Source organism: Dendrobium catenatum, unplaced genomic scaffold (genome assembly GCF_001605985.2).
Source record: "Dendrobium catenatum unplaced genomic scaffold, ASM160598v2 fragScaff_scaffold_1402, whole genome shotgun sequence".
Classification (NCBI taxonomy): Eukaryota; Viridiplantae; Streptophyta; class Magnoliopsida; order Asparagales; family Orchidaceae; genus Dendrobium; species Dendrobium catenatum.
In genome coordinates this window covers 196,556-221,988 of record NW_021319864.1, presented here as the reverse complement: position 1 = coordinate 221,988, position 25,433 = coordinate 196,556, and the positions used below count along the sequence as shown (strand labels likewise).

The following is a 25,433-nucleotide window of genomic DNA, read 5'->3' as shown; positions in this document are numbered from 1 at the left end:
TTTCCTTCATGATTTTGGCGCTCTGTTTATTTCCTAGTGGTTAAGCATGGATGTCTGGCTGGGTATTCTGGTTATGGTGAGGTGGTGTTCGCTCATGGATCTCTTGGGCTCTATTTGGGTGGCCTGTATCCTAGGCTACCAACTGGTTTTCATTTTCTATTTCTTCAGTTTCTCTACTTATTACAGGTGGCTAGGTTCTTTTCTTGGTGCTTCCCATCCTGATTGTTTATGGAATTCTAGCAACTGTTTTAGGATTAAAGGAGCCAGGTTCTCTTTATTAATTGATGGTTTGGCTATTTATATTATCTTGGAGGTGAACAAGTGTGGTGAACCTTCTTGCATTTCTATTGGCCTTGTTGTTTTGAATCATAGAGCTGATGTTGGTTGCTCAGGTTATTCTACTGATAATGTTTGGATTCTTATTATTGTTTCATGTTGGCCCCTTTTTATATGTAATATGCATACTTGTTGGAACTATCAACCTGATAGAGATTGCTTCTTCTTTTTTCTGTCATGGCCTTCACCTTTTTTTTAGGACTTTCTTAGTGCAGGTGTTTATTGTGGTGACATTTTGGATAGGAAGCTGAAGCTCATTGCTATTTTTTGTTGTCTTCCTTCTTTTTCGGTGCTCTTTAGAATGTATCTAGGTTTTATTATACTTTTTCCAAGTAGGGAACTCGAGCTCTTAGAATTATTTTACTTTAATTTTGTAGCTCTTATGAGCTTTAGTGGGCTTGAGGTCCCTTTAAGGACTTTATAATTTTTTCCTTAATTAATGCATATGCCCCTCTGTGGGTTCCCCCAAAAAAAAACATACTATACAATATATAAAAAAAATTATACAATATAATATAAGGCTTGTAATATCCAATTGGTTCAATTCTCATCACATATCATCTTATAAGATATAAAGTCATATAGTGTGATTAGTTATATCAAATAAATATTCATATAAGATGAACTAAGGTTCATTTATTGAGCTCTTAGATTGATCAAATTGCATGATTTGGTTAGTATAATGTGATCATTGATTAGGATTTGATCATTATTAGATTCCTTAATCTATGAGACAAAATTAGGCATTATCTATTAATAATCATACATTATGAAATCTTTTATACAATATTATTTGATCAAAATTTTAAATTCAAATTTGTCTAATTTGGGTAATTTACATTCGACTGTAGGGCTTAAACAAACAAGCTAATCTTCTTGTATGATTAGAGGTCATATAATATGATTAGTTATAATTTAATTTTAATTATTTGACATAATTATATATTTGAATTAATTTTTTTAATGCATCATACAGTATAATAGAGATCATATAGTATGAGTATTAAAAAAATTGAAGTATTTAATTTTTATCCCTTCTTGTGAGTGTGAGCTCGATTATTTAACCAACATACACCGACTATATAATGTAACTTAAGAATATAGAAAAGTACATACTTTATTAAAAATAAACTTACTTAGACTTGATGCTTCACTATCTTGAGTCTTGATTCTTCAATTATGCTCGGTATTTGTTTCACTTGAAATTGTTAGTAACATAAGAAGTTAGTAATATATGTAAAGTAGAGATTAGTAACATATCACACAAATAATATTTATAACCATCACATACTCCCAGATTATAATAATTCCCCCTTTTTTATGATGGTAAATATTATTAGTTAAAATTTAAATTTATAAATTTTATATTTAATTTCCTCCTAAGTTCTCCCCCTCACTAAAGGAATTCTTTAAAAATAATAGAGAAAAGCATTTGATTTTTTTTAATAATAATTTTATTAAATTTTTTTTTTTGAATATTTTTCTTATTTTAAAACATAATTAAAAAAATTAAACGACACAAAAAAACAATAATGCAAAACCTAAGCTAATAAAGGAAACACTAATAAAAAAACTAATAGTATAATCAACATTTGCTACTTCCCCTTTTGACATCATAAAAAAGAAAGACTAAAAAGTACACCAGATTAAAGGAACCCAAAAAGCACAATACAATAAGATGTTGCAAATCTTATTTTATGGATTAGAATTTTGATGATAGAAAACATTCATGGATTTCTATGACTGTCTTGCCTACTATTATTTCAAGTCCACAACATCAGACTGCAATTTGAATCAGCTCAAGATTGGGTAGATTAGGTCTGAGTCAGTTTGTATTTTTTTCTTTTCTTGAGTCTATTATAAAAGATGTGGTTTCTGATGCTAAGTAACCTTGCACACACACACATGAGAGAAAATTTCTATCTTTTAGTTAGAGTTCTCTATTTTGATCATATCATCCGGGATGATCCAAACATCATCTTGGATGATCTGTTAAAAATAGAAACCCTAAATTAGGGCATCCTAGTTAAGGCAGCCATCATTAAGCACATTGTCCTGGATGATATTAGTATCGGCTGAGATGATAGGGTCCAATCCGAAAGAATCAGTCGCCAGATATATTTAGGTATTCTTTCTTTTTAGATATCGTCCAGGACATCGGCCTGGACGATGCCGCATAATTATGCCTAAATTAATCTAGCAATTAAGGAATGCAATTAAGGTTTGATTGCATGATCACATCATTGGGACTATTATAGGATCGTCTAGGATGATCACTTGGCTGATTGACATCAACTTCTATTCAGGGTGATATTCAGGATGAGTTTTATAGATTTGAACTAATCGTCTAGGACGATCGTGAGATCGGCCTAAACGATTAAGCTATTTTTTCATCATCCAAACATCCTTTCAGAGTGATTCTCTGGATGATATTCAAGGAATTGTACTGATCATATAAGATGATATTATATCGTCCTGGACGATATGACCAAAAATCTTCTGATTGTCCCAAACTGACCGGGATGATTGAGCAAAATTTATGATGATCGGCCAGGATAATATTCATATCGTCATAGACGATAAAGTCAGTTTGTATAAAATAAGAGCTATTCCAAAACTCTTCTATTTAAGAGCTCTTGTTCTACCCAAGAGCTCATCTTTTGATGTTGTTTTAACTTGAGAGAGCCAAGAGGAGAGAAAGGGAGAGAGAGGGATGATCGTATGAGGGGGAGTTTGTGAGGGAGTTCACTAAGGTTGCTTCAAGAAATGATCTGTCATCATCTTCTCCAATCATCATCCTTAGTTTCTTTGGGGGTCTAGAGAGGTAAACTTCAGCATCTGATCATGGTTCTCTGCGTACTTCTAGAGGAAGCAAAAGGAGTTATATTCTCTGCCTGCTTCGGGAGGAAGCAAAAGGAGTTGGGTTCTTTGCCTACTTCAGGGGAAGCAAAAGGAGTTAGGTTCTCTACCTTCTTCTGGAGGAAGCAAAATGAGTTGTGTTCTCTGCCTCACCTGGGTTGGTGGAAAGGAGGTTTGTATAGGCTTCTTTGCCTTACTATGGGGGAAAAAGGAGAGACGTTGAGTTTAGTGCAATACTCGGAGGGCGCCTCGAGGGAGTGGACATAGGTCGTGTTGATTGAATCACTATAATTTATGTATTCTTTATTATTGTTTCCTCATTTATTTTTTGCACTTTGATTTCTATGGTGAATCTTTGTTTTTATTTTAAGATTGTGTTTTGATCAAAATATTTTTTAAAATACCAATTCACCCCTCCTCTTAATTAGTCTTGGGACTAGTTCATAAGGGCTTAACATCCCTAAAAAACTTTTAAGTGCTATCAGAGCACTTTCAAGTGGTATCAAAGCGGGATTCATAAATATAAGTTTGAAAACTTTTTTAATTTTGATTCATGGCTAAATTTGGTAATTGTAATACAATGGAAGGATATTCTATCACACGTCCACCTTTGTTTGATAATATTCCTTTTAATTTTTGGAAAACTAGCATGTCTATATTTTTACAATCGCTTGATTATCGTATGTGGATGCTTGTTGAAGAAGGTTATACACCACCTTCTCGTGAACTTAATAGCATTAAAACTAAAATTCATTTTACTGAATGGACTTTTGAAGAAAGAGATTTAGAATAATTTAATACAAAATGCTTCAATTATTTTTTCTGTACTTAGAAATCTTAAGATTATATGCATGTTTCAACTTATGCCACTGGTAAAAAAATTTGGGATAGATTGTGTGTAACTTATGAAGGAACTAACAAAGTTAAATAATCTAGGTTGAATATTTTATTGCATGACTACGAATATTTTTGTATGAAACTTTCTGAATCAATTTCTGACATATATACAAGGTTTACTCAAATTGTCACCTCATTGCATGCTTTAGGAAGAAAGCTAACTAATTATGAAAGGGTCAATAAAATTTTGAGATGCTTTCCTTCTTCTTTTGATGCTAAGATCACTGCAATTACTGAATCTAAAGATTTGAATACTTATTCGATTGATAACTTACTTGGATCACTCATTACTTATGAGAAAGGGGTGAAACAAAGAAATCTTGATGCAGGTGAGAAAAATAAGGAGAAAACTGTGGCACTAAAAGCCAACAACACGGATACTAATTCTTTCAGATCTAAAAATGATGATGTTGCCTTCGTCACTAGGCAATTCAAAAGCTTTCCAAGGAAGAAGCATAAAGACCATCAAAAGTGGAAAAGAGGTAAGGATAGCAAAACTTATAAAAACTCTTCTAATGTTATTTGTTTTGAATGCATGAAGTCTGGACATGTTAAACTACACTTAAGAAACACCTAAGCAAGGAAAAGGGTGATGAGAAACCCAAATACAGGAAGAATAAGAAGTAATACCAAAAACCTTGCTGGGTTGATTCTACATCTGACTCCTTTGAGACTGAAGTAGAGGAGGAAATCACAAACTTGTGTTTTATGTTCGATAATCTTCTTGAACAGTCTGACTAAGAAGAGGTATGCCAACCAACCTATGGTCAAATACTTGAAATATGTAAGAAAATTCGTGCATCATATAGAAAACTTAAGAAAACACATGCTAGTTTGAAATTGGAGTTTTTGAATTTACATAAGGAGAATGAAGTTTTGATTAAAGATCACATCCAAATTGATAACAATCACATGTCTTTACTTGATGAGTTTGATGAATTGAATAAAAAGCACTCTAAGTTGGTTATTGAGCATGATTCATTTAAAGCATCCTACACCTCACTTGAATCTGATTTTAAGACATACATTGATAAATCTGAGCATAGGGAGCACAATTTGAGAATTGATAATGCAGCTTTAGAAAGTGATAACTTGAGGTTTAAAGCTAAATTGAAAACACTTGAGAGAAATTGGAATATATCAACACTTGATTTAAGGTCAAAACCTAGGAAGAGACATTATAACCCAAATAGATTAGTAAATCCTTTTCTTGGAGTTAGATATTTTTCATGTGGCATGATAGGACACATTGCACACACTTGCACCATTCATTATAGTACACATTGAGTATGGATACCCAAATTACATGATTCATAGCATAACACAAATATATTGCATTCTTCTTTTCATAAGAAGGGACCCAAACCTATTTGGGTTCCTAAATCTGACATTTAATTTTTGTAGGTGTACTCTCACCAAAGACCTCATGAGAGCATATAATACTTGGACAGTGAATGCTCGTGGCTCATAATTGTTTAAACTTGCTGCTTCATAAATTCTGGATTGTATGATTACCACTCTATTGATTATTATTATTATTTTATGTTTGTTGATTTATTAGTTATTTCATCTCTAATGTTTTTTGTTTTCCTTTAAAATGATATTTTATCTTGGTTTTTTGGTTTTTTGATTTTAATAGTCAATGTCTAAACATCTCTAAATCAGTTAAAGGAAGAGACACCATTGATTATTTCCCTCCCTCTAACCTCTTTTAGTGGTATAATTTTTTTTCTAAACAAAAGTCTATCTCAAATTAACAACTGGACTTTACGATGAAGATCTTTTCTATTTTGCTATAATAATCTATCTTATATATAATGTTCAAAAGTCTTATATTACTTTTAAGTTCTTTGAAATCTTGTTGTTGCATTTATCATATGAATTTGATTATATTTTATGGTTTATTCTTCCCTTTATTAGAGAGTGAGGCTTTCTTCTCTAATAACTAGAAGATATACTCACAACTGAGAATATTTAAGAGTTTTCAAAAGGGATCTAGCATGGAAAAATAACAAAAAAAGGTGGCCAATGATGTCAAAAACAAAAGATGCGCAATGATCGCCAAAAATTAAATAATACACAAAGTGTATCAAAAATCAAAAGATGTGCAAAGTGTGCCATCAAATTGATAAGAGGCATAAAATTAACCCACAAAAAGAAAAGCTTCCCTCTCTTTCAAAACCTTTAAATCTTAGAAGAATTCATGTGTCACTTGATATTTTCAATGGCTTGATTTCAAATTTCATGATTGTGACAAATCACTTTGGTATATTATTCTATAAGATATCTTTTCTGGAACCAAGGTTTAAACGGATATCTTTTTTTTCTTATCCAATTGGTTGGTTCTGAGTTAGGTCTTTTATTTTCAAAAGATAATTTCCCCTAGGAGAAGTCCGAGTTAAGGCTAACAAGATCGGTTGTTCTACCATTTTCTAGGATTTTGATGGTGTTAACTCATTGATTCTTACAAAATTTTAATTCAATCACATGGAAAACTTATCATATTTAAGCATTCATTTTTTTAGTTTGTTTCTATTTTTAGCTTCTGCCTTATTTTTATTTTACATTCCTCCTCCTTTTTGTGATGTCAAAAGAGGGAATAGTTAGTTGTACTGGTTTCTTTATAGTTTGATTATGTCATTGGATAGTTAAAACTGTGTTTGTTTCTTCTCATTGTTTCTTTTAAACTGTTCTTGAACTGCTTAGATTAATTTTTGGTTTGCCATCATCAAAAAGGGGGAGATTGTTGTAAATCTGATTTTATGGATTAGAATTTTGATGATATAAAACATTCATATCTTTTTATGACTACCTTGCCTACTAAAATTTTAGGTCCACAAGATCAGGCTGCAATTTAAGCTAGCTCAAGATTGGATAGATTAGGTCTGAGTTAGTTTGTATTATTTTTCCTTTCTTGAGTCTATTGTAAAAATGTGATTCCTGATGCTAAGTAACCTTGCACACACACACATGGGAAAAAATTTTATCTATTGGTTAGAGTTCTCTATTTTGATCACATCGTCCAAGACGATCCAAATATCATCCTAGACGATCTGTTAAAAATAGAAACCCTAAATTAGAGCATCCTGGTTAAGGCAACCATCATTAAGTACATCGTCTTGGATGATATTAGTTTTAGCCGGGATGATAGGCTCAAATCAGAAAAAATCAGCTGCTAGATCTATTTAGGTATTCTTTATTTTTTGGATATCATCCAGGACATTGGCCTAGACGATGCAGCACAATTATGCCTAAATTAATCTGGTAATTAAAGAAAGTAATTAAGATTTGATTGCATGATCACATCATCTGGGATGGTTGCAAGATCGTCTAGGATGATCGATGATTGACATCAGCTTCTATGCAAGGCAATATTCAAGATGAGTTTCACAGATTTGAACTAATCATCCAGGATGATCATGAGATCGACCTGGATGATCAAGCTATTTTCTTAACATCCTGACATCCTTTCAGAGCGATTGTCTGGATGATATTCAAGGAATTGTACTGATCGTATAAGACTATATTATATCAGCCTGAACAATATGACCAAAAATCTTCAGATCGTCCCAAAGCGATCGGGATGATTGAGTAAAATTTATGCTGATTGGCCAGGATGATATCCATATCATCCTGGACGATAAAGTCAGTTTGTATAAAATAAGAGTTATTCCAAAACTCCTCTATTTAAGAGCTCTTGTTCTACCCAAGAGCTCATCTTTCAATATTGTTCTAACCTGAGAGAGCCAAGAGGAGAGGGAGAGAAAGGGAGAGGGAGAGAGGATCTTATGCGGGGGAGTTTGTGAGGGAGTTCAAAAAGGTTGCTCCAAGCAAGGATCTGTCGTCGTCTTCTCCAGTCACCATCCTTAGTTCTTTGGGGGGTTCTAGACACATAAACTTCAGCATCTGATCAAGGTTTTCTACCTACTTTAGGAGGAATCAAAAGGAGTTGGGTTCTCTGCCTGCTTTAGGAGAAATCAAAAGGAGTTGGGTTCTCTGCCTGCTTCAGGGGGAAGCAAAAGGAGTTGGGTTCTCTGCCTGCTTTAGGAGAAATCAAAAGGAGTTGGGTTCTCTGCCTGCTTTAGGAGAAATCAAAAGGAGTTGGGTTCTCTGCCTGCTTATCAGACCTTAATCATGTGGTGGAGGTGTTGGCTAGAAGTACTGGTGGAGTGAAGGGAACTACTCCTAAATTCCAGCATGATCTACTTCGTGCTATTGTTGAAGCTGCACCTAACATACTTTAGACTCCTGAATGTGGGTTTCTAACCTCAGTTCTAGGCGGTCATGTGCTTAATCCATTATTAAGGAAGTGATGGCTTGAAGACAGGGTCAGGTGCTACATTGCTTGGTGCTGTAAGTGCTATTTCTCCCCCTTTCTCTCTTGAATCATACTCCTATTTATCTTATGGTCCTGGATGTCTATATCTAAGGAGAAGAAAGGAGCCATCTATGAAGTAAACTAGGAAGTGATCAACTAGGGTAGGGTATATAAGATAATAGTTCACATTAAATATATATCCTTATGAAAGGCTTTGCTTGCGATGTGCCCTAGGATCCCTAATAGTGATAAGGTTTTCTATATAACAGATAATCTTGTTAGCCACATTAAACTTAGTTCTAATCATATACAAATATGTGACAATGTATAATAGTGGAGTGATGTTGATCTTATCCCTCACTTTATGTATACTTAAATTTCTAAGGATATGTTGTATAATACATGCATTAAAGATGTTTTAATTAGATATTAGTGAAGGATCATTAGGGTATTTCTGAGAGTGAGATTTTCCTAGGTCTTTTTATAGTCACTAATGGTGGAGATATCATGAGGTTTTGTATATGGTAACCAATTTATAATGGGCACCTCCAAAGATAATATTGGAGAAAGGTTCGCTCGACATTTATGTTAAGAGAGTTGCTATTTACATGTTTTACATTCTTGCAACTTGTATAGTTTTGATGATTCCAAATATTATTGTTTTATGCGTAGTTATCTCCTAACACTTTTATGAAATATTTATTTTTGCTCTTGTGTGTACTAATATTTTAGGAAAATCAAAATCCAGACTACTGAAGACTTCAATTCATATTCAGAATGAGATAGTTTGTAAATTAAAGCTTGTACATAGCTTTGTATTGAGTTTGAGAGGGAGTGATTGTAATTGTGTAGATAAGCACACACACACTTGGGGAACAAGAAATTTATATTGATCGTACGGGACAAATATAGTTCGTACGGGATGATCAAGTCAGTTATCCCCTCCGGGGAGTGGATGTAGGTCTAGTTTTGACCGAACCACTATAAATCTTATGTCTTTTATTCTTTACTGCTTTTTATTTTCTGCATTTTTTGTTATAAAAATTGTGGTTGAAAAATTATTTCTAAAAATTCTTTAAATTTTACTTTTGGTTCAAAATATTCAAAAGAGGGATAAATTTTTAAAATATCAATTCACCCCCCCCCCCCCCCCCCCCCCCCCTCCCCCCCTTTTTTTTTTAAGAAAATGCAGCAAATTACATTAAAACTAAAAAAAGAATAAAAACTACAAACTCAAAACATTAGATTCCTCCTTTAACAAATACATAAAAGAAGTAGGAACCTTATTCACACTAAATTCATGGCTACATTTGGAAATCAAAACACACCTGAGGGTTACTCTATAACTAGACCTCCACTGTTTGACAATATACCTTTTAATTTTTGAAAACTAGCATATCTATTTTTTATAGTCACTTAATTATCATATGTGGATCTTAGTCCAGGAAAGATATATAAAACCAACTAGATTAGTTGACGGAGTTAGAATTGAAACACCTTTTACAGACTGGATAGTAGAAGAACGTGACTTAGCACAGCAAAATGCCAAATGCTTGAATAGTTTCTTTTGTGCTTTAAAATAAGTAGACTACATGTGGGTTTCCACTTGTAAAAGTGGAAAGGACATATGGGATAGACTTTGTATAACATATGAGGTTAAGCAATTTAGACTTAATATCTTGTTATATGATTACGAATTATTTCGCATGAAACCTAATGAATCCATTTCTGATATGTACACAAGATTCACATAAATAGTCACCTCTTTGCATGCATTGGGTAGGGAACTAATGAATGCTGAAATGGTTAATAAGATTCTTCGTTGTTTACCTACTGCATATGTTGCTAAAATTACTGCAATTATAGAGTCTAAAGATTTAAACATTTACTCTATTGACAATCTTTTTGGTTTGCTAATTGCTTACGAGCAAGGAGTTAGCCAAAGAAAGATTGATGCAGGTGAACCACGAAGGGAGAAGAATATAGCACTAAATGTGGAAGAGTCTGAAAGTGAACACTCATAACCTGAGGAAGAAGATGACATCACATTGATGACTAGATAGTTCAGAAGCTTTCTGAAGAGGAAGCAGAAGAGACACCAGTAATCGAATAGAGGTAAATTTAATAGAAATGGCAAGATTTCAAATGATGTGATTTGCTATGAGTGCAGGAAACCTGGTCATATCAATATTGATTGCCCAAAACTCAAATCCACTCCTAGCAAGGAGAAGGTAGAGGAGAAACCAATTGTAAAGAATGGAAAGAAGAAGTTTCAAAGAGCTTTCCGGGCAGACTCAGCTTCAAATTCATCAGAGACTGAAAAGAAAGAAGAAGTCACTAATCTTTTCTTAATGGCTGATAGTCTTGATCAGTCAGATCTAGAAGAGGTATGTGACTTAACTTATGATGAATTATTTGAAGTTTCTGAACACATGCATGATGCATATAAGAAAATGAAGAAAATGCATACTAGTCAAAGTTTAAAATTTGAAGAACTTCAAAAGGAACATGAAATCCTTAGGAAAAATCATGCCTTAATAGATGACAACCACATGAAACTACTCGATGAGTTTGATGACTTGAATAAAAATCACGAGAATTTAAAATCTTCCTATGCAGAACTTGAGAAAGATTTTAAGAACTTTAAGGATGAATTAGAGAGCAAATTATATAAAATAAATTATATGAATCGAATTTTTGAAGGTATGAATTCATTTTACAAATTAACGATAAAAGCTATCGAGGATAATAGGATACCCCCTAAACTTGAAGATTTTACTAATCCTATTTTGAATCCAAAATTTATGCAATCTCTGAATAGATAGATGAATGTTAGAAGACTTAGGAAACCATTTCCAAAAGTAAAATATAATAATTGTGGATTGCTTGGATATATAGCTCACACCTATACTTTGAAGATAAAAACTAATTTGGTGTGGAAACCTAAGATGCTTAAACCTAGACATATCATACATGCATCTGATTATAAATTATCAAAAGGTGAACCCAAACTTGTTTGGGTTCCCAGGTCTAACGTTTAATAATTTTGCAGGGTCACTCTCACACAAGACCTCGTGAGAGCATATGATACTTGATATTGAATGTTCAAAGCATATGACTAGAGAAACTACTCAATTCATAACGCTGGAAGCGAGGAGTGGAGGAAAGGTTACACTTGCAGATAATACCACAAAGAAGGTGGTTGGATCAGGTATGATTGGAAATCTTAAGAACTTTTTTATAGACAATGTGATATTGGTTGAAGGCTTAAAGCATAATTTGTTAAGTATAAATCAGCTTTGTGATAAAGGTTATTGTGCAAAATTTTTCCCTACTAGCTGCATATTAAGCCTAAATGGAAAAGATTTTTTGAATGGAAAAAGGGTAAACAATGTTTATATGCTAGATTTGAACTGCATTCAAACTCCTACTGCTTTTTGTTTGAACAGTATCTGAGTGTTATGGCTTTGGCATAGGAGACTTTGTCATTCTAAGCATGAAAAATCTTAGGAGAATTACCAAAGAATTTAGTGAGAGGTATACCTAAACTAGACTTTACTAAGGACCACCTTTGTGATGATGTCAACTAGGAAAGCAAACGAAGTCTCTTTTTCAGTCCAATAAGGATCTTAGAACTAGTAAACCATTGGAGATTTTGCATATTGATCTTTTTGGACCTGTTGGAGCTGTGAGTCTATGAGGGAAGGTAAACGTATTTTGATTATAGATGATTACTCAAGATTCACATGGGTCAGATTTTTCGATTTGAATTAAAGAAAATTAGGATGTGAAATTATTTCTATACAAAAGATCATAAGAGGAGCAATTTTAGAAACTGAGAAATTTGAGGAATTTTGGTGTAAGGAGAAAGGGAATTGAGCTCACAATTTTTCCTGCATCTAAGCCCTTAAGCAGAATGGGGTAGTCGAAAGGAAAATAGAACATTAATAGACACCGCCGAGCAATGCTTGGCATGAATACGCACTTCCTAAAGTATTCTTTTGGTCGAGGCGCATGACATCTGCTGTTTTATGTCAAATCAGGGTGAATATAAGTCTAAAATTAAATAAACACCCTATGAGTGTGCTAAAAGGAAGACACTAAATTTGTCTGCATTTGCATTGTTTTGGTTGCAAGTGTTCAATTTAATAACAATGAAAATCTGCCCTTAAGAAGAATTTGATCCAAAATCAAGATGAAGGAATTTTTGTTGAGAATACTCAAGTATTCGGAAAAGTCTTATCGGGTATAAAATAAAAGAATGTTTAGTAATGAGGAGACCCACACAATGTTATATTTGATAATCTGAAATATAATGGAAGAGCCAAAGTTGAAAGAAGAAAGAAGATTTGAGATTAACTTCCCAAAGATTGATAAATGAATTTGGAAGAAAATTTTAGAGATGAAAACCCGTTTCTATAGATTTTTGATGCTTTTCTTAAAAACCAATGCCAAGGAATGATTCATGTAATCTAAGTGAGGGGTGTAAGGACTAGGCGTGGATAAACAAAGAAGTAATCATCTCCAGCCTTCATTTCAACATAAACCACAATATTGATCAAGTAATTTTTTGGATGAATTTTGAATTTTGGCATGCAAGAAATTTAATTCAATTTAGTAAGAAAATAAAGTTTGGGAATTAACTACAAGGACATAAGGATCAAAGTTGTAGTTTGGAACTAAGTGGTGGTATTCAAAATAAAATAAGTGACTCAGGATAGTCATAAGAAATAAGGCAGATTAGTAGCTAAGGGGTAAATCAAAATTGAGGGATTAATTTGAGGAAGACTTTTGCCCCTGTGCTGACTTGAATCCATTAGGTTTGCTAGCATTTGCCTATTTTAGAGCGATTAAATTTGTATCAAATGGATGTCAAAAGTTCCTTTGAAAATGGGGTAATTCAAGAATCGCATGTTTTTTTAGAACAACTTCAAGGTTTTGGAAAATGTCTAATATACTCGAATCATGTTTTCAAGTTGAAAAAAATGGTATTATAATATGGATTGAAAAAGGCACCTAGGACTTGGTATGAGAGGTTGAGCACCTTCTTACTTAAAAGATATTTTAAAAAAGGAAGTGTGGATATAACTTTTTTTTTTAAGAAATGTGAAAAGGATATACTTATTGTTCAAATTTATGTGGATGATATCATTTTTGGATCTTCAAATAAAAATCTTTGTGATGATTTTTCTAAAATAATAAGTAGTGAATTTAAAATGAGTCTAATAGGAGATTTGAGTTATTTTCTAGGATTTAGCATTAAGCAAATTGAGGAAAGCACATTTTTTAGTCAGTTAAAGTATGTTAAGGACATCCTCAAAAAGTATGAAATGGATAATGCTAAACCTGTTAGTACACCAATGAGTTTCTCAGCTTAATTGGATAAGGACCCTAAGGGAAAATATGTTGATCAAAAGAAATTTAGAGGGATAATTGGATCTTTACTTTACTTGACTACTAGCCGACCCGATATCATGTTTAGTGTTTGCTTATGTACTAGATTTCAATCAGATCCAAAAGAATCACATTTGACAGCAGTGAAAAGAATTTTAAGATATATGTTAGGAACTCAGAACTTAGGAATCTGGTATCCTAAGTTTAGCTCTTCATTTGAAATAATTGGTTATTCAGATTCTGACTTTATAGGTTGTAGGGTTGATAGAAAGAACACTTCTGAAACATGTCAATTTATTGGAAATTCTCAAGTCTCATGGTCCAGTAGAAAAAAAAAATTCAGTAGCCCTATCTACTGCAGAAGCTGAATACATTACATCAGGAATTTGTGTGGCACAAGTACTTTGGTTGAAACAACAATTGATTGATTTAGGATTGACTATAGGCACTATTCCAATTTATTATGATAACACCAGTGCTATTTGCATTTTTAAAAATCCTATTCAACATTCAAGAATCAAACACATAGACATAAAGCATCATTTCATAAGGGATCATGTATCCAAAGGAGAAATTGAACTCAATCATGTTTTTACTGAAAATCAACTTGCAGACATTTTTACAAAACCTTTAGCCTTTGATACTTTCAGTACATTAAGAACAAGGCTAGGTGTGATTGATTTGAATGCTTAAATAAAAATATTTTTGCAACATTGATGTTTTTTTTCTAGTTAAATGTTTTTGTGTTCTTTATGAGTTTTTGATTTTATTTATGTGATTTTTTTCTTTTAGAGTTTGTGTTTTTTCGTTGTTAATGTTTTTAGGGTGTTTTGTGTCTTGGTTTTGATTGATTACATAAAATTGAAAATTTTTTGAGTGACAATCATTTGGGATGAAATTGTTTCGTACGGGACGATGTATGTAATGTGATAAACAGTCAGATTTTGAACCGTTTGAGTGTAGTTTTCAGTGTTTTATTGTCACTTCGTCTGTACGATCGTCACGATCATCCGGGACAAAATAATTTTCAAACGACGAGATGAATGAATAAAGCGGTTGAATGGATAAGATATTTTTTAATACGAACTTCATACATACGAACCTTTAGTTCGTCCGGACAAATATATGTCGGTTCAATGTGGGGGACGGTTTCAACTGCCATTAAAATGATCGTCCAGGACGAACACTTGTTCATCTGTACGATCTTTTGGTCAAAATTCTATACAAAAAGATGCTTCGTAAGTTGTGTAATTATGAAAAGTCATTTCATTTTGGACTCATTCGCTCGTCTATACAAAATTTTTTTGTACGGGACGAAAGAGATTTCGTCTGGTACGAACAATCATTTTTTAATAAATTGACGGTGTTTTTAACTGAACAGTCACACTCACACATCACTTTCAAACCTTTCTTTCCTTAGATCTATCAATGGCAAGTTCTAGCAAGCGTCAAAAGAGTCTGGCTAAAGGTCCACCAAGAAATTCGTCTGAAAATTTTCTGTCTAAAGCCAATGAAGAATCTTTTGCTAGATTTGTCTCTGCAAAAATCACCCCGTCTAGAGTACTTCTTCAGGAACAGTTTACTTTTAAGGTAATGCACTTGTTTGCCTCTACTCAATTTGGGTTAATCCTCACTTTAGTCCACTTCTACAACAAAGAAACCTTTCATTACTTTTTAGCAAACATGTCTTTCAACCCCGACCATTCTGTCATCAGTTCCTTTGTTTTTAAAAGGAGAGTTGAAATTACTAAGGCTGACCTAGGTATCTTTTTGAACTTAAGGACTGAAGGAATAAGACCACACACCTTAACCACTTCTAATTTTGATTGGACTGAAGTAAATCAAGTGATTAGAGAAGTTAATTTTAAGGAACATCTGCCTAAGGTAGCAACTCCAGTTTGTGATGCCCGTATCATCCAGCATGTTCTTAGAACTTCCATAATACCTAAAGCTGGTGATAGAGTCAATATTACTCCTCTTCTTTCTATTGTTATCTACTTAATTATGACCAAACAACCTATAGATGAGGCTCAATTCTTAATTGACTACATTTATGGACTCTCTAAAATTGGTCATGTCGCACATAAAAGAAAGAAAAACATTGCCTTAGGACATCTAGTAGCCTACATTCTAGAAAAGAAGTACGATTTGATTCATCCAGATAAAGAATTTGAAGAACCGCTCTACTACAATGATGCATCCTTTAGAGCAATCTTCAATAAGGAGGAACCACGAAAACTCTTGTTGTTATTAGTGAATCAGAAGAAGAAGCTGAGACTACACCTGCGAGTGAAACAAATTATCAGGATTTGGTTCAAAGATTTGACAGTTTAGAGACTCATTTTGATCAAAGGTTTGATCAAATTGAAGCTCATATGCAGCAACAGCATATATAATACAATCAAGACATGGGATTTATGCGCGATCAGATAAATGACATAAATTCGAATATTCTTATGATCAGTAGTTATTTCAACTTCTTTGCTGTTGTACCTCCTCCTCCAGATCAGGGTCCGTCTGAGTGACTGTTGCGTTTGTTTTGTGTATTTTTCTGTAGTTTTTGTATTAGTTGTTCTCTTAAGAAAGTTTGTTGTATTTTCTTTTATTTAGATGTATTTATATTGATATCTTGAGTTAGATTGTAATTTCATCAAATTGATATCAATATATGATATTATGTTTTTGGCTTTAATATTATTGAAATGTGTGGTAGCATTATGAAAATTATTAGATTTTTTAATCTTAATAGTGTTATATCTTGAATTGTAAGTTAAAATTAAATTCATTACAAAATCTAATTTTTCTAAATTTAAGTTTTGCTTATAACTTGATGTTATTAAGATTATCAATCCATGTCTCTTATTTAGACTACATTATTATTAATATTATTATTGCAAGTGTGATGTTTTTCTTATTTTGTATTTCACTTATCAATTAATATTTATGCAATTAGAAAGATTTGAAATTTTAGATTATTGTTTTTGGAAAGAATACGATTACTCTTAAAAATTATAAAAATGTACAAATATCAAAAGTAATGTGCAAAGGTTCGCAATGTGAAAAAGAGGTAAAAATAAGCCCAAAGTAAAAAGATGCTTAAAAATGTGCCACAAATTTGAAAAAGATGTGCAAAGTGCCTCATGTGGTAGTTATTTCTTTCCATACTCTTTTAATCTCTTAATTCAAATTGATCTTATGTTTATTTATATTTCATATTGAAATTTGAAGTATAAAATTTTTTATTCATCCTTCTTGCAATAATTTTCTCTATATTAGTGTCTAAATTGAACCATGCTTTTGATAAATCTTTTTTATTATCAAAGTTATATCTCTTCTTAAATTCTATGAATTTTTATGATTTGCCTAATATTTTAATTTTATTTGCATAATTTATTTAAATCACTTTCAAGATTAAATTATTAATTGCTTTTCATATCTCTGCTTACATTTCAAGTCTTTTTCTTCTTCACTTTTTGTTGTTGTCAAAAAGAGGGAGAAATTGTTTGTTCGTTCATATCATTTTGTTTTGTGTGATCATTTTATTTTGTATTAAATTTTTAAAACTAAAAATTGTGATTCGTTCATTCGTATCGTCGTGTTTTGTGTAATTGTTTTGTTTTTGTATAAACTTTTGAAAAACAAAAAAAAAATTTGCTTCAATGCTTCTTTATTTTCACGTGTTCATCAATTTAATGGGGAGTTTAGGAGATTCTTAGAATTTGAAATCCTACAAATAATAATTATTTTACCATCATCAAAAAGAGGGAGATTGTTAAGAGAGTTGTTATTTGCATGTTTTACATTCTTTCAACTTGTATAGTTTTAATGATTCCAAATATTATTGTTTTATGTGTAGTTATTTCCTAACACTTTTATGAAAAATTTGTTTTTGCTCTTGTGTGTACTAACATTTCAGGAAAATCAAACTCTAGACTACTGAAGACTTCAATTCAGATTCAGCATGAGATAGTTTGTAAATTAAAGTTTGTACTTAGCTTTGTATTGAGTTTGAGAGGGAGTGATTGTAATTGTGTAGATAAGTACACACACACTTGGGGAACAAGAAATTTATATTGATCGTATGGGACGAACATAGTTCATACGGGACGATCAAGTCAGTTATCCCCTCCGTAGAGCAATGGATCGAATAGGAAGTGAGAAAATTTTTCTAAGCCCTGATCGTCCGAACGAAATTCCATATTCATCCCTGGATGAACTACTCTAGATTCTCTCCTTACACTGTTCGTCCAGATGAAATGCATAATTCGTCTCTGGATGAAATCCTCTGGATTTCTAATTTGGGCTATTCGTCCATACGAAGTCCAAGTTAGTCCCTGGATGAACTCCTATGGACTTTGAGTTTACACTAATTGTCAAGATGAAATTCACTATTTGTCTCTGGATGAAATCCTCTATCCAAAAATCATCCAGGATAAAGATATGTTCGTCCCAGGACGAAGTGAATCAACACTTTACTTTTTGACGTCGTTCTAGAGTTTTTGGGAATCGACCTATGAAATAAATGTTCATCCGTACGAACCTAGTTCGTATGGGACGATGATCGTGTACGAACTCAGTTCATACCAATATTCATTAAGATCATTTTTGACACTTTAAGTAAAATCATCCAGGATGATCCACGATCATACGGGACGATCTATTTCGTGTTGACTTGAAAATTTGCAGTTTTTGGATGATTTTTCTTGTCTCTTCTATATAAAGTCCAATTTTGACTGCCACCAAATCTTTTTTCCCATTGATCTTCGTGCCTATTGAAAGAAGAGTCAAGGAGAGAGTGTGAGAGAGTGTTCGAAGAAGGATTCTTGCTACTGGAGCGTGAAGGCTTTACTTGGAATTTAAAGGTAAGACTCTTTGATTTTAAATTGAGATTACTTCACTCTTTTCTTTCTTCCTTCTAGATTTCTTGTGAGGAGATCTGTCAAGGAGATCCGGTTCTCTGCCAACACTTAGAGAGTGTGAACAGATGAAGGGTTCTCTGCCCACACTAGGAGAGTGTGAAAGGATGAAGGGTTCTCTGCCCACACTAGGAGAGTGTGAAAGGACGAAGGGTTCTCTGCCCACACTAGGAGAGTGTGAAAGGATGAAGGGTTCTCTGCCCATACTAGGAGAGTGTGAAAGGATGAACGGTTCTCTACCAACACTGGACCCCCCCCCCCCCCTCCCCTCTTGGATAGCCTTGGGACATAAGTTTAGGTTTAACAACCTAATTCATAGTGAATGAGTCTCAACAATTTATTTATAAACTAGAGAAAAATTTTAATAGTAACTATCGCAAGGGAATATAATGGTTAGAGGAAACTATAGTGTAGTCTCTACGAAAAGGTCTAGTGCATGATATTGAAGTTCATCTGGATTTATTATCCTTGATCTGGTGATCATTGTGATGTTATATATATGAACAGTTGCTTCATCATCCTAAGATTGGAACCTATCATCAACTTAAGGTCAAGAGGGACCCCTACGAGAAGTCATGCTCTCTTGCCATCCATCGAGAACACTGAAGGACTTGAACAAGAGGGAAGAATGATTGGAAGAAGGGATTGTGTGAATTGAAATAAAAAATTTCCCTCTACTTATAGCCTATATTGAATTGTATAATATGATGTCGATCGTACAGTACGATCATTAAAATCCAAATCATCCCATCCAAAATAGTGCGAAGATCATCTAATATTTCAATATAATTGAGGATCATGCCACAAAATCTTCAACTTTATATTCATCCCGAGGGGTCTTCTATATAATTATTAACTGAATGGATTATCCAGTATAAATAGGTGTTTGTATAGTTTGATGTGTAATAAATGATTATCCCAACTGAATTAACTACGTCCCTATCACAACCCAACAAGATAAGACACATAGTTGGAACATGTTATATCCTGTTGGCTTGTAACAAGCCAAATCTAAGATCAGAGTTTAGGGGGAACTATTCAAATTTTATTCATGCAATTAAACATAAAACAAACAAAATACCACATAGATGTTAATAACTTCCAATATCCAAAAAAAAATCTTATCTATAGGAAATTATTTTCATTACTCGTCAAAATATATATACAATGATTACACTATAGTACATGACCTCTGACTGAAATATAGAAAACAAAATTTTAAATAACTAGTTTTGATTGTATAAAAATTAGAAAAGGAATGCCTATATAAACTTAGACAAATCAGATCCTTTCATTATGTAAACTGGGAATTCATGTGTATGCCAAAAAGATTAGGTGGTCTTGGGATCAATTCTTGTTCAAAGAAAGTTGGGCCTTTACGGGCCAAATTAGCTTGGAGGTATTGGCAAGAAAAAGACACTCTTATGCATAAAATTCTATTCCCCAAGTATGGACCTATTCCTTGTGGAGATTCAGCTACAAAGGGAGGCTCGGTTACCTAGAAAATACTTTGCAATGGAGGGGAGTTTCTCAGGCCAATTATCAGTTGGACTATAGGTGGCGAAAGATCTATTCAAGCTTATAATGACATTTGGTTATTGGATAAAAGTATTGAAAAATAGCCTACTTTTGTCAATCCAATGGGAGACTGCATTCAGACAGTTGACAAGTTTATTCATAATGGGAATTAGAATGTCAGAGAACTTCAAAATCACTTTTGCATTGAGCTTGTAAAAATGATTACTTCAATACAGAATTTGTCAGATGGAGAAGAGGATAAGCTGGAACTCCACTAATTTTTCTGGAAAAATTATAGCAGCTATAGCATCCAAAGCAATGGTATCTGAAAACACAAATTACGTTGTTTGGAGATGGATTGGAAAGTCAAAATTAAATCCTAGAGTTGAATTCTTCTGGTGGAGGTTGCTTAATATAGCTACTCCAACTAAACATTTTTTGTGTTACTGAAGGCTACAAGGGTATGATAAATTTCCTAGAGGCTGTGAAGGGGTGGAAAACATTGATCATATAGTCTCTGGTTGCAGCAAATTGATTGAGGTGATGGAGAACTTAAAAAGATGGGGTTTTGGGTTTCCTATATTTTGCTCTCTTGATGATTGTTGTAATTGGATGGATAATCAAAGCCAATGGGTGGTGAGTCTATTTTGTAACACAATTTACTTATCTTGGAAAGCAAGGAATTTATTCGTTCAGGAGGGAAAGAGTTCCAGCCCTATGATGATTGCATCAAATGTTGTAAGTATTTCTGCACTATACAAGACTTCCAGCTATATAAGTTTAGGTATCGAGGATGTTAATCAACCGTTGAGGTTGTTGAATACTTGGCATCCTCCTCCACCTGATTGGATTAAAATTAACATAGATGCGGCTCTTTTTAAATCTTACAAAGCTAGGATTGGGGGAGTTTTTAGAGACTTTCAAGGGAGATTCTTAATGGCCTTCGGCAATGCTTATGTACACTGGGATTCGGCTGCTTTGGAGCTTCAGTCTATTCTTTCGATCAAGCAAGTGGTGAAGGAGTGGATGTTCGATTACAAAGGCTTGATAATTGAAGGAAATAATAAGAATGTAATTAATTGCATCAAGGAGACGATGGATAAAGGTGGAGATGAGCTGAGAGATCTTTCTTTTATTAAAGATTTTCATTTTGTTGTCTTTAGTTGTATTGATAGGGAGAATAACAAGTTAGCGGATCTTTATGCTAACTATGCTTGTATTAGTTCTTTCTATTGGGATGAAGTAGATATGAATTAGATCCCTCCTTCATTCATCAATTTGTTGAGGAAGGAGTCGGATGCTATTAGGATGTAAAGTTGCTTTTTAGTTCCTTAATAAAGCTCTTTTGCTTTTTGGCTTCAAAAAAAAACTTGCTCCTTCCCTTTTGCAGACCCTGAAATAGAATATAGATAAACTTTGAGCTAACATAGCTCAATAAGTCACACTCACCAATTCAAATATTCAAATAAAACAGTTATTTAACATTGAAATGAGTTTTAAAGCATATCATAGTAATCATTATACTTAATAGAATAGTAATTATAGTTATTAGAAATGTAAATAGGAATGTATGAAATTAATTAACAAGTACTTTATATATTAGAATAAAAAAATAGATATTCCCTTAGGCCCTTATATATCCCACTAGAATAGAATTCAGAGAATTTTGGCCTTTATAACATCCATGCTTGAAAATCAAAAAATAGGCCCTTTTGACTATCAATACCTAGCACAAGAACAAAATGTGCATATAGCACCAAAATAGCACTTTATGTGTCTTTAGCACCAGAATAAAACTTCTCCCACACACACCAAATCTCAAATCTCCTCAGAATCATACATTTCAAGAAAATAAATATATAATTCATTACGTTGAAGAAAAATAAATATAAATAAACTCATTTCAAAATTTAATGGAATACTTTAACAATAGGCAATGAAATATAATACGGAGTGAAAACACACTATTTTAGAGTAGTACCTAAATTAACAAAGATTATTCATAGCATATTTTGAAGCTTTAACTGTACTATAACATTATTTTTTAGGGTCTGAGTTAATTTCCAAATGATTAAAATATGGCATTATTCAAAACACCCAATATAAAATTTCTAGAAAAATATCTAAACGTTTAGAACCATCATATATAAACATATAGAAAATTACACAATAAAAGCTTTATAGATATCAAGTTATCCCTATTTTTCTCTAATAAAATTATAATTTAAATTAAAAAAGTCTCAAAATTTTTGTATTTTAAAATCTAAGATAGAATAAATTCTTCCTACCTCAAATCGAATAGCTTTATAATTGGCTTGATAGCTAAAAATGAATTGAAGTAGCCTAAAAATAGCTTTCTCTCTCTAGGATTCCTCATCTCTCTCGCTAATTGGCTTCCTTAATTGGGTGGAAATGAATGAAATAGTTAAAAATTATATTTGTAATATAAAAATTTGGTCGAGCATCATGATACCATATCATTCATGTCACAATGCTCCCTCTAGAATCCTACAACCCTACAATATGCATTTAATGACCAAATTCAAGAGTTCACAAAGTTATGGCCTCAGCTAAACCCTACACTGTGATGCAAAAGGAAATTTTTCTAGATTTTTAGAACATGCAAATTGACCCTCGGGATCTGCTTCATAATATATACAGACTTCACATGCATACCAAATATTTTGAGACACATGTAGAAGGGTTCAAATGCAGAAATTTAGTGAATTATCTAGAATTAGATTAGGTTAGAATAGGTGGAAAGGTGCACTAATCTGTAGTTGTTACAATTCTCCCCTCTTTAGGAAAATGTTATCCTCAACATTTCAAAACTTGGATCACTAAAATAAATCCTGATATAATTGTCTCATCTCATATTAGTTTTCTCAAGTAGCTTCTCTTTCTATTTTATTATTCTACTACATCTTAATCATTAGAATTTATATATTCTTCAACTCTCAAACATCATAAGCCAAAATCCTCTATGGCCTTCTTTGTAACTTAGATTTAGACCCACCTTAACTTTTTCTACATATATTAAATTTTCAAAGTTTGATACCCATTTTCTCAGAAGAGACATGTGGAATATATTATGTATATCAAACATGCGATCTAAAAATATTAATATATAATTTAACCCTCTCAATATCCTCAAAACGTTAAGTATGTATTGGACTTATTTTACTAATTCTTCATAATCTATTAACACTCTTCATATGGTTAACCTTAATATACATAAAATCACCAACCAAAAACTCAACATAACATAGCTTTAACTCATAATACTATATCTTCCTATCATGCACAGTTTTTAATCTATTTCTAATTAGATAGATCTTTTTAGTGGCATTGTCAACCAATGTTGTTTTTTTTGTTTTTTTTTTTAAGAAATGCATCAAATAGCATTAAACTGAAAGAAAGATCCTAAGTACAAGTAATAAAGGGATCACATTCCTCCTTGATTAAACCTAACAACAAGGAAGGAATGCAATCAAAAGAGAAGCTATCAAAGAAAAAACTACTCTCCAAAGCCATAGTAGCACAACAATTTGCTACTTTATTACAATTTCTATAGGCATGGAGGAAGACAACCTTATTGAAATCATTTAAAAAACATAAATTCTTGTGTGGCAACTTCTCCACATTCTCCTTATTCTCCTTTAAAAATTTCTGAATGAATTTGATAATATTGATATTATCACTCTCTATGATTAGCCCTTTACATTCCAACATCCAATTCTTCAAAAATTCTTTAACCGTGAGGACAGCTTGTAACTCAAGATGGCCAATATCCCAATGAATTCCATTCTTTCCAAATGCACTAATAAACCGTCCTTTGTGATCCCGAAAGATTCCTCCAATGCCAGCCAAATTAGAGCTTGTCAAAGATGCATCTACATTAACCTTAATCCATTCTTTCGGTGGAGGGTACCAAGTTCTTTGAGACTCCCTAAGGAGATTAGTACCCCAGCTAGAAAGAAATGGACCATATTTGGAAACTGCATAAAACAGAGCATTAGCAACAATAATGGAGCATGGCATAGCAGACTTACCATGCTTAATATCATTTCGGTTCTTCCAAGAATAATAAACAATAGAACAATACACCCGAACAATTCCAGAATTCTGGGCAGACATCTTCCTTAATTTCTCCAAACAACAATCCAGCGAATGGAAAATAGGAATAAAAATTCCCCACTCCCGCAGCTTCATAATGATTTCGATCAGATACTTACATTGTACCATAATGTGCTCATACGTTTCATTAGCTTGGAAACCTCTAGGACAAAGGGAATTATCTGAGATTTTGCGGTTCATAAGAAACATATTAGTTGGTATAGCTGATTTACCATGTCTCCACCAGAAAACTTCAATGTTCTTGCTCATGTTCAACTTATTTACCCAGCTGAAATATTCCACATCCTCTAAATTGCATTTATTAATCCACATTTGTTCATATACCATTGCAGACACTGTCTTCCCCGAACACATCTTCATCAACACCATCTGGTCCTCACCATCATACTCAATTGCAACTTGAGTGATTAAAGAAATAAGGTATGGATGAAATGGTCTTTGTAACAATTCACAATTCCACATACCATTAGATAGAATCAGTTGCTGCACATTTTTACCATCCAGGAAGTTGCAGTCCACAAAAGTAGGCCAACGATTGATGCATCTATCAAGCATCCAAGTGTCATTCAGAATATGGATTTTATCTCCCTTCCCCACCTTCCAACGCACCGCCATCCTTAGATTACTCCCCCCTTCCACCAGAATTTTACAGGCATTTGAACTAATGCTCCTTTGAGTTCCATTCATTACATTGTCACCATATTTTCTTTCCATGACACGGTGAAACAAAGAGTGAGGATTCTGAATATAATTCCATGCCACCTTGGATCTTAAAGATCCAATTCTCTGTATAGGAGAATGTAATCCCAATCCTCCCAAACTTCATGGTTTGCAAATGTCATTCCAAGCAATGTAGTGCATCCCCTTAGTGTTATCATTATTATTCCAAATAAAGCTTCTACACAACTTTTCCAAATCATGTAATAGCCTCTTAGGTACCAAAGACTGGGTAATTAGAAAATTTGTCATAGAGAGCAAAGAACTTTCTATGAGAATCAATTTACCTCCGAAGGATAAAGATTTCCTACTCCATGCATTAAGTCTTTCCATGGCATTAC

The 25,433-nt window shown here is 33.0% G+C and overlaps 1 protein-coding gene across 1 annotated transcript; it reads right to left on the bottom strand.

Annotated features, from left to right (window-relative positions):
- Positions 1–23,661: 23,661 nt before the first annotated feature.
- On the bottom strand, positions 23,662–25,089 carry LOC110109366. The gene has a single exon (XM_028699882.1). The coding sequence runs from the start codon at positions 25,087–25,089 to the stop codon at positions 23,662–23,664; it is 1,428 nt and encodes a 475-aa protein (XP_028555715.1).
- Between the last annotated feature and the right edge of the window lie 344 nt (positions 25,090–25,433).

What these genes read in the sequence shown, in the direction of transcription:
- LOC110109366 (XM_028699882.1), bottom strand. Translation starts at nt 25,089, where the DNA reads ATGGAAAGAAAATATGGTGACAATGTAATGAATGGAACTCAAAGGAGC.